Genomic DNA, 10,390 nt, shown 5'->3' on the forward strand with positions numbered 1-10,390 from the left:
CACCATTGTTTGATGTTTATTTGTTCTTTAACAATTTTACCTTTTCCCTTCTATTCCCTTTCCTTCTCTGTTTTTGTTCTTAATGATAAAAAATATGAAGATGTCTTATAAAGAATATATATATATAGAATATACCGGTATACCTTATATAGAAATAGTGATAATGATCTTTGCCAAATCCAAGATGCTTGCCTGGAAGCCATTTCGTTTTTCTGATCGGGCCCAAAATGAGACGGGCACAACATGGGATGAAAGAGGAACTTATATAGGAAATTTGAGAAAGATTTATCCAGTAGTTCTGAAGAAATTGAGATAACAAACCTTACTAGGCGACATCCAACGTGTTCGTCTTTCAGCTATTTTGTTTTTTTTACTCAGTCCCAAAATTAAATGGGAACAACTAGGAACCAAGGAGAACCTACATATGAAATGAGATCTATCATGAACTTCTTAAAAGGTAGCTATAACAATCTTTACTAGGCGAAATCCAAGATTGCCATTTTGCTATTCTGATATGTCCCAAAATCAAATAGGCAAAACTATGGACCAAAATGAACCTATTTTTGAAATTTTTCTAGAGAGATCTATTCAGCCCTTCTCAAGAAATAGCAATAATAATCTTCATTGTAAAAATCCATGATTGCCACCTGTTGGTCATTCTGTGTTGCGGATCAGACCCAACATCCAACAGGGTTATAAGGGAAAGTTTATTTCTGTATCAAGCCTTCATTATGGGGTAGTGTTGCCATTTTATGTACATATAATGTGAAGGATTTGTCTAAATATTTTCTTCTAATGCTAAGAATTCCAATCTTATCTCCATTCTGAAATGACCATAGCTATTTATAGGACGATAAGTAAAATAAAACGAGTCAAATCTTATCTCGCTGTGTATTTTAGTGATGTTTTGGGAAATGAAATAACTTTGGAAATACAATCCTACATTTTGTTATGTGAGTATTCCAAATATATATTCTATAATAAAATTCATTCCAATTAGATATTTTTTTCTGTCACAATATGTGGGTGTTATTCAACTCCAAATGCATCAACTAATTATTTCAGTTGTTGTATAAACATAAATGTTCTACCACATGTGATTGGCTGACAGGATGAACTTTGATTGAAGAGAACTTCAGGCAATCATAGAATATTTAGAAAGTGCAATAAGCTCATACCGGGTAGTTCACATTTGTTTATGTAATAATTTGACCTTTGTCCATATTTTTTCTTTATTTTTCTTAATTTTGCTTTGAAGATAACAGACAAATTCACTTTTATTTTAACTTGCAGTGAGTTACAATATCACCATTTATTTCTGAAATTGCCATTTTTGCATATTAATTAGTGGCATTTCAATATAAAAGTATTATCTTAATGGCCCCATTCTGGAAAAGGTTTTATATTGCGGTGAAAACAGGTCACACAAACTCTATACATGATATTTCATTCACTCTAGTAAGTATTTTTTCTAGTAAGTAAATTTATAAAATAACTAGCTTAAGCCTATGGTTTTTTGTAACATTTAAAAAATAACTAACTTATGGGAAAAAATATATATACCACAAGCGTGTGTTGTGTAATCTCCATTTCGATATCAGTTTCACTACTTTTTCCACATCGTCCAAAGCAATCTCTCAAAAACTGCTTACTATATCAACTAACCAAACAACTGCATCGATATAAGATCTAAGCTGACTTTCCCTCTTTGATGAAATCATACATGCATGTATAGCATCCTTATTCAGTAACGCCCCACCATCCATCCATCCCAATCAACAAGCACATAAACAAAGCCTAAATGGAGTAAGTGATCTAAAGAGAAGGTGTAAATATTCCAAAGAACAACTACAAAATTAACATTGAGTCTGATTATCATAAGATGAATCTGATTCATTGCAAAATGAAATTACCCATTACAAAACCTACAATGATATGATTAAACTGTTATATTCTAATATTTAGAAGTTGTTAACATAATTTTATCACATCATGGAAAAGTTTATGTATTTTCCTCAGACTCCTGCAGCTCTTGTATTGTATCTTTGACTATCACAGGGAAAGATTTGTTTGAGCTAAGTATTGAATACAGCGACCGGAACATCCTGACCGTCTCACTAAAACAAAAAAAGTTTTTTATTTCATTTTTCGTTAGGGCGTGTTTTTTTTTAAAAAAAAGTATGCATCTATAGATCATTAGTAACTGTATTACTATGTAACTAATTATATTTTGAAATAAGTTCCTGTTTGACATGTTCTTGAAGATTGCATAAAAAACACAAGTGAATAACACCTTTCAATAACTTAGTGTCAGATACAGTAGAGTCAAACAATAAATCAAACTACATCACATAACGTTTTTGTTCTTTTGGGATTTGTCATTGATGCTAGGGACCTAAATTTTGAAGATTAGAAAGCGGCAGAGATAAATCCAAAGTGATCAAAAGAAATGTCAAAATCCAGAAGGGGAGTTGCAGCAGCCCAATAGTTAAATCAATTTCATAATTTTCATTTATCAGATAATTTTAGAACACTATCAAGAGCATGTGTATATTCTGAAATAATCCATTATTTGAATGAATCAAAACATGGCATGCAGGTTAATAAGAAGGCACATTTATGCATTTGAATCACATAGCAGTACATAATGCCTAGTTCTCAAGATTTGTTTTATGTCTCCCCATACAATATTATTTTTTTAATGCTCAGACTAATATTTCTTAACTGTACAATGACTAACACCATTTTAAAAATGTGTACTGGTGAGAAAATTTTCAATTACAGCAAAATCATCTTTTCATCTGTGGATAGATATAACCCGGTTATTTTTTTCTTCAAATTCTTACATTTTGTGGGATTAAGAGGTATCCATGAATCAGTGAAAATAAACCCAAAACAAGAAATAATGTTTTTACAGCAAAAGAAATTCCCTCTTTATACATTTACACATTTTGTTGATATTTAACCTATCTTATTCTCACCTAGGTTGGTAGTGTCCACTTCTCAACATGGGTAACGCTTTTGTTGCTATGGTATCCAACAGTCTTAGCTGCAGATGCTCATACTGGATTTGGAAGACAAGATTCATGTATCGATCGAGATCTCGTGAACTCTTGTATTGCAGGCAGTTATTGGGTCTGGACAAAGTATTATAAACACAAGGATCTGAAAGGAAAAAAAAACTATTTCAATTTATTTATTTTTTCTAAAGAACATCGGTGCTTTATCCTTACTTTATCTCCCAATGCATAAAACTTCATTCAGATATGGATAAAAGAGGTTAGAAACTCACTGAAAAGCACACAAAATTACATAAATCTTCAAAACAGTTCTTGGCCTCAAAAAAATACTTTTGAAAATTACAAAAGATTAAAATATTAACTGAAAAGCACACAAAATCACACAAATTTTGAAAATAATTCTTGATCTTAAAAAGATACTTTTGAAAACTACACAAGATCAAAATATCAACAATTTTTGCTTACCTAATTTAATGGAAGCTGGTGACCAGAACTGTGATGTAAAAGGAACATGTGGAAGAGTAACTTGAACAGGAAGTTGTCTCCCATCACAGGCAATGCTTGATAATATATCTGAACAAGTTAAAAAAGAAAACAAGAAAAAAATGATGTTCATGAATAAGCAACCAGTTAAAAGTTTCAATATCATCTTAATTTTTTTCCAAAATGAATATTGACATCTTTTTTATCTTATCTGCATAAACAAGCCAGTTGGATTTTGACAGATATACTTTTTCTTATCAAACTTTTAATATCCCAACAATTGCATGTCAGTTCAACGCTCTTCAATATGTTGCTGATGAAAACTGTGTAATTTGCTTGATTTATTGCCCTGTGAACTACAAAGGTCAAATTGAAGCAGGGTCCCTTTACACTAGCTGGTGTTTGTTTTACTTTGCTTGCTCATGTTATGTAGAAAAATTGGGGTAAGGTGACACAACCACAGAATGGTCCGTGATCTCAATTTTCTATGAATTGTAGGAAGGGATTGCACCAAAAACTTGAACATTCATCTCAATTTTTATTAGACAAATACTCTACCAATTCAGTGATATTTAGGCCCCTTCAAATGAAAAATAAAATTTTTTAAAAAAAATTTATTATTATTGAACCTCCTTAGATGAAGAACACAGATGTTTTTATTATAAAGGACGTGACAGATGAAGAACAATGAATTATTATATTTTGTTAAATGTGAGCCAAGATGACAAACCTGGATTAAACTTAAGTCTTTCCTCCTCTGTTTTATAGAACACAGTCAATATAAACTCCACGAGACTTCTAGCTCGCAACACATCATAGCAGGACCAGGTGTCAGCTGTTGTGTTAGAAAATAAACATAATAATAATATGTACAAATTTTCTGTTGTTTCATTTCCATACATTTCCATCTATCACTAGTAATATGACAAAAGTGAAATAAAAACACTTATATTTCACAACACTTAACAGGGAGTCAGAATTATCTGTTCTCCTTTGCCATGGAAACTTACTTTAATCATCACCAATGAAAAAAAATTATACTTTACAGTGAAGAAATTTTTTTTTTTCTATGTTAACAAACAGAAAGGACAGACAGGAGGCTGACTGTTTAGAAAACACTGTATTTCTATTACGATGTCCAGTTATACAACAAGATGGAAGAAAATGATATGTTATATTCAAGGAACATACTTCAGTATAGGAACTAAAACACATCTTGTACTCAGGTGTTTCTGTCAAGCCAATCAGGTGAGAGGTGGGTAGAGCCTGTTATTATTGTACTTAAAATTTGTACATGACACTTTCCCTTCCCAACTCAGTGTTATTCATTAGATTTCCGTTTAAGCTAAACCTCCATCATAGCTTATGTTTTTTACAAATAATATTCTACCACACGTTGAACATGATATTCAACTCACAAGTCCCATTGATTAATCATTGCAACTGTTGTTTAACATCACCAATAAACCACACATGGTATAACACCTGGACGCTTCACAGAAATTCAAGTGCATAATAAAATACTTCTATATTGTTCCTGTTATCATCTTACTTTCATACATATTTCTATCGTATAATGGACTTGAAAATACTATATTTGTTCATTTCTTGTAATGAATTATAACTTTTCTAAAAAATTCTGGAATTGTCATTTTTTAATATTAGTTAGCAGCATTTAACTTCAAATCATATTATTGGATTGTAACCAAAGTCAATCAACAAAGTCAATCGTTTCCATGTGTAGAATCGTTCTTTTTCTTGTGGTAGAAACCAGTCACACAAACTTGCGGTTGAAGCTTGTGCTAATTGTAACTTTTGAAAAATAACTAACTGGAATGAAAAAAATACCATAAACAACAAGCACTTGTTTTGTAACCTATATTTCCCTAGATAAAGAAATATCTCCTGTTTGTGTAGTAGTGTAAAATGGTTAAAGTATTGGGTAGAGGGATATGGCAAGTTTCTTGTTTCCCTTGACCTGTTTCCGAGGACAAATACACATGTTGTGTATGACTTAAAGCTGACCTGTGTCTCTGAGATCAAGATCACTAAGAAGCTGCAGTAGATTGGTGTAGATATTGATGATGGCTGTTACTTTTCTCCCCACACTCTGAGCTTCACTCCACTCAAACTAAAATGTAAGGCACAAAGTTAAGTCGATTTATAGTTCAAGTGTCTCACAGAGCTGGCTATATAGATAGTCTAATCAGCCTCTGCTGTGTTAAGAAATATATTTAATTATTGCTTTGCTATAGAACAATCGACAATAACGACAAACTTATGCATGTTAGCTTATACAAGTCATATATTTTTATGTATAAAATCTGATTAAGCTATTGGACAAAGCATAAGAGGATATTTTGTAAATTATTATTAAAGTTGACCTTGACCTCAAAATTATGTATCTTTTACAGTATTTTCTCTCAAACTGATTATTTCTGAAAAAAATATCCTCACAAAAGGTATTTTTTCAGTTCCAGATATGCAATCCTTTATCTTTCAGGAAAAGCTCTATGGTTAAGCATTTCATTCTCCAGGTTCATGGAATTTATAGTTTTATGCAAATTTTAGAGCAAATTCCTGATTAAGCATCTTTCCCTCGATAATTACCATAGATTCAACTTTGGACAAAAACTCCTGACGACTTGTGCAGGCATCCACCTTTTGGGTCATTCTCTGTAGTTTCATCTTCTCTCTTAATCTTACATTACTGGCATATAGTCTGCGAAGTTTACCAGGTATTGACAGCTTTTTCCTTAATTAAACATCAATAAAAAAATTAATTTAAAAACTAGCTTCTCAAGAAAAAATCACAGTCACATTCAAAGTTCTGAACATGTAACAATACCTGTTTCTTTGCCAGAATTTATGTTATTGCCATTCTTAGAATAAAAAAAATCATTACATTTGTGATAATATTGACCATAATTGTATAACTATTAATACCAACCCATCAGTTAGCAGAGAAAATCTCTTATCCTTTTCGGTCTCTTGTGTATCTGGTTCATCATTCACTTTAAGGTTTCCAAGTTTTTCTACAACCAAATTCTGTTTGGCATTAACGAACATTTCCTCCTCTTGGTCTTTTGACTGGTAAGATTCAATACTGCTGTTGTGAGCAGATGTTGTTCTGTCATCACTAGACATATCATCAACAGTCTTTTCAACTTCCTCTGTGATTTCACTCTCTTTTTTAAATATAAGATTGTCTTCCCCAGCTTTTTTCTCAACAGCACCAATACTAGTTTTTTTCTCGACAGCACCAGAACTACGTTGTGCAGACATGGCTGATTTTTTAGATGGAAAAGAAGATTTCGTCTGAGAAGGAATAACAGTCTTACATTTAGCACCTGAGGATATACGTTTTTCAACCTGTCGTTTTGGAATGGAAAGACGTGGATTTGTCTGAAATGGAGCAGTTAAATGTGCTGCCACAACCTTCTTCCCTCCTCGTATAACAGCACTGGATGACACCCTCCCAGCAGACCTGCCACGTTGACTTCGACCTAGGTCTTGGCGTGTGGTTGAAGATTTTGGAGCAAAATGATCTCCTTGAGACTTGGAGTTTGTTCCTTTTCCAGAATTATCAGTCATTTTTTCATTCATAGTTTTCTTTGTGGGATTGTTGACAGATGGTTCAACAGTAGGACTATCACTTTGCACAGAGTCCGGTTTTGAACCCTTCAAGGAACCATTTGTCGAATTGTCTCCCTTTTTACCTTGTAAGTTAGGCTTTTTGGTTCGTCCTGATTCTTTAATCTTAAATTAGATAGATATTTTATTTATATATTCTTTTTCCCTATTGAAACAATGAAATGAAAGAAAAACTGTGTTACTTATAGATACTTGATAGACTAAACTTTTAACTTAAGTACAATACAGTTGAAACATTAACACTAATATTCTGCAGAAAATTAAAACTGCCATGGGTAAGAGATTCACAAATTAATAATAAATAAATCAATATGTGGCTAACCAGCCTGCCTGATAAAGAGCGAAAATATTATTCATTTATTTTTGTACAGGTTTTATATTAAGTAATCAAATGATATTTACAACAATACATCATGCAAGAACCATTGCAGTAAATAAGAACTAGAGTAATTTCCAACAGAAGCACCTACCCTCTGCTGGACCTCCCGAGCTGTTTGAGCTTTCGATAGCATCTTCTCCATCATGGCCAAGTCAGATATTTCAGTAGACGTAAGGGTATCTGTTTAAGTACAAGAAGCTGTATAATTTATCACAGTTCCTCCTTGCTGGCCTCACGTGATGTTATTACAATATCAAGTGAATGAAAAGTTTTCAATCTATAATAGGTACAGTGATTTTGTTAATATATGTGAGACAAAATGAATAGTAAAGTCAATATGAGATGATTCAATGCTACATGTCTTATGATTATGGGGTTAGCTTAATTTTAAGAGTCTAAAATTTATCAGGTTTATTTGATGTATCTGGAATATTAGGGGTTTTCTTAATTTTGAATGTCTAAAACTCAAGGGATTATTTAATTTCAAATATGTAGGACTTAAAGGGCTTCCTTAATTTTTTACATATCTATAACTAATGAGGTTTGCTACATTTTGAAAGTTTAAAACTTGTGGGGTTTTTCTGAATTTTCAATTTTTTTTTAAACTTTGGGGTTTCCCTTATTTTTTACATGTCTAAAATGTGTGGGGTTTTCTTAATTATATATATAGAACTTTGGGGTTTCCCTTATTTTTTATATATATGCATGTGGGATTTCTTTAATTTTACAAATATAGAACTTTGGTGGTTTCCGTAAACAGCTAGGGAAATATGTGGAATTACTTGACATGGACATGGACATCTAAAAGATCAAAAGCTTAAATTTCTTTCTTTTAAGTACAACTATAGCAGCAAGTTGAGTTTCTTAAACTTCAAAATATTGAAAATGTGAAAACGTGAGATTGTGGTTTCTTTGCAATAATTATGAAAACATATATGAAAGGAAAATTCTATAATTATTTTCTTAAACCTGTTTACTTAATATATGATTTCCTTGTAAAGTTTTGTCCTTCTTTAACAGCCAGGGTTCTAGTGTTCTTACTGGTCAGTTTACCTTTGCACTGGCCATTAGCCTGGACAACATCACTTTCTTTCTCCACTGTCTCTGTATCTCCATTCTTCTTTCGTGGCCTAGGCAAGTAATTAATAACAAGTGAACATTTTACTTCATTAAAAAGTTTTAATGATTTGGCAATATTTTTTTCATATTCATTATATAAAATGCCCATAAGGAGGCGATAGGGTGGTGGGGCTCTCTTCTGAATCAATGTAATCAAACATAAAATTTGTTGTTTGAAATCTGTCATGATATGTTTTACATAATCTTTCACCTTGTTGTTTATTCAATCCTCAAAAGAGAATTTATTTCTTGTTTAAACAATACAATATATACAGACAGTATACAGACATTACATGTAAAAGAGTGGAAAGGCAAATCTGAATCATGGAAACAAATACTTGTTTATAATCAGTTACAAAACATTTTCCATATTCATGCATCTTATTGTCTTATTAAATTTTAAAAAAATCAATTTTTCATATTTTGGGATTAAACAACTTAAAAGAGAAAGCATTTGTAAATGAAAGGGAGATAATGTCCACACAAGGCAAATATATTTTCATTGATCAATTAAATGCTGTTTAACATCTGAAATGAATAAGAATAATATATCAATATTTTACCAAGGTTTGAATAGTTTTTTTCTTGCACAGCAAAGCTTCTGTAGGTGAACATTTCTTCTTTCTATGTCTTCAAGAGTTTTCAATAAAATCTCTATACTGAAACATGCCCAACAAAAATGTTTTAACAATTTCACTGGAATCCATGACACTATGTATAAGCATACAAATATTTGATCAAAGAATCAGTAAAAATAATATACAAAGATGTAATACAATGTAATTATATTGGTTATTATAATACTTATTAATGTTAGGCTCTCTGATTTTTTCAACTATTGAAGAATTTTAAAGTTTGTTGGCAAGTGCTTTAGTTAGATCTATGTGAAATCGTAAAATTTGTTTACATGTGGGTTCAAAATTTTTAATGATATATTGTGCTAAATTTAGTAATTTTTGTAAGATTTTTTCAGGCAATCCAGAACACTAGTTCAAAAATTTTCAAAGTCCCAATACTAAGAGATATATTAGGTTCATAAAATTTTGGAGAGTCCTACAAGAAAACACAAGTCCAGAACTGAAATATTTGAGTCCTAAAAATTACTGATCTTACAAATGACGACTTTGTCAAGCCTTGGATTAGATTAAATATAGTGTAGTGACATCTCATCTATGATTTACGTGCCAATTATTCTTAGCACAAACAATTATATTGATCTTTTCTTAGCTCTCGCCTTTTTTGTTGCTAATAATTTGTGTGTCTCTTATTTAAAATGATCCTTCATATGAGTAAATAATTGATTACTCCAACCAGTAACTATCCCTCAAGTGCAGGACTATTACCTATGTGTGGTATTGCACCATACCCGATACAAAGACAGTTTGTTCTATAGAGCTTTATATACTGATGGTTGAATATGTGGTTCATACTGAAAACTGAGAGTATTTTCAAAGATCAGCAGTGATGGGTTTGAAGTAACTCGACTCATAGCTCGTTGTATTAAATTCCAACCAAAATAGTGACTTTAAACATGAGATGGTGCTTAACTGCCAAACTGATTCTTTTTTCACTAAACAACATCTAATGGTGAGACCATTTTTTTACCTTTCAGTAATGATTAATGAGCCATCGCTGCTCTTGGCAGCCATTACTGTAAACTAACCGCGTGAATGATAAGCTTTCCACTGATACTGTGAAATGCTCATCACGACAAACGTTAACATGATCCCTACAG

At 31.8% G+C, this 10,390-nt stretch overlaps 1 protein-coding gene across 1 annotated transcript; it reads right to left on the reverse strand.

Moving 5' to 3' along the window:
• Positions 1–1,874: 1,874 nt before the first annotated feature.
• Positions 1,875–10,304, reverse strand: LOC132554587 (uncharacterized). The gene is made up of 11 exons (XM_060218911.1): positions 10,261–10,304; positions 9,219–9,314; positions 8,590–8,666; positions 7,628–7,716; positions 6,454–7,262; positions 6,114–6,258; positions 5,529–5,634; positions 4,234–4,338; positions 3,486–3,593; positions 2,982–3,165; positions 1,875–2,117 (listed from the first exon to the last, which is right to left on the reverse strand). The coding sequence occupies exons 1-11, from the start codon at positions 10,302–10,304 to the stop codon at positions 2,003–2,005; spliced, it is 1,878 nt and encodes a 625-aa protein (XP_060074894.1). The 3' UTR covers positions 1,875–2,002.
• Positions 10,305–10,390: the final 86 nt, after the last annotated feature.

Source organism: Ylistrum balloti, unplaced genomic scaffold, assembly GCF_031769215.1.
Source record: "Ylistrum balloti isolate Yb309-2 unplaced genomic scaffold, AGI_CSIRO_Ybal_v1 Utg370416, whole genome shotgun sequence".
NCBI lineage: Eukaryota > Metazoa > Mollusca > Bivalvia > Pectinida > Pectinidae > Ylistrum > Ylistrum balloti.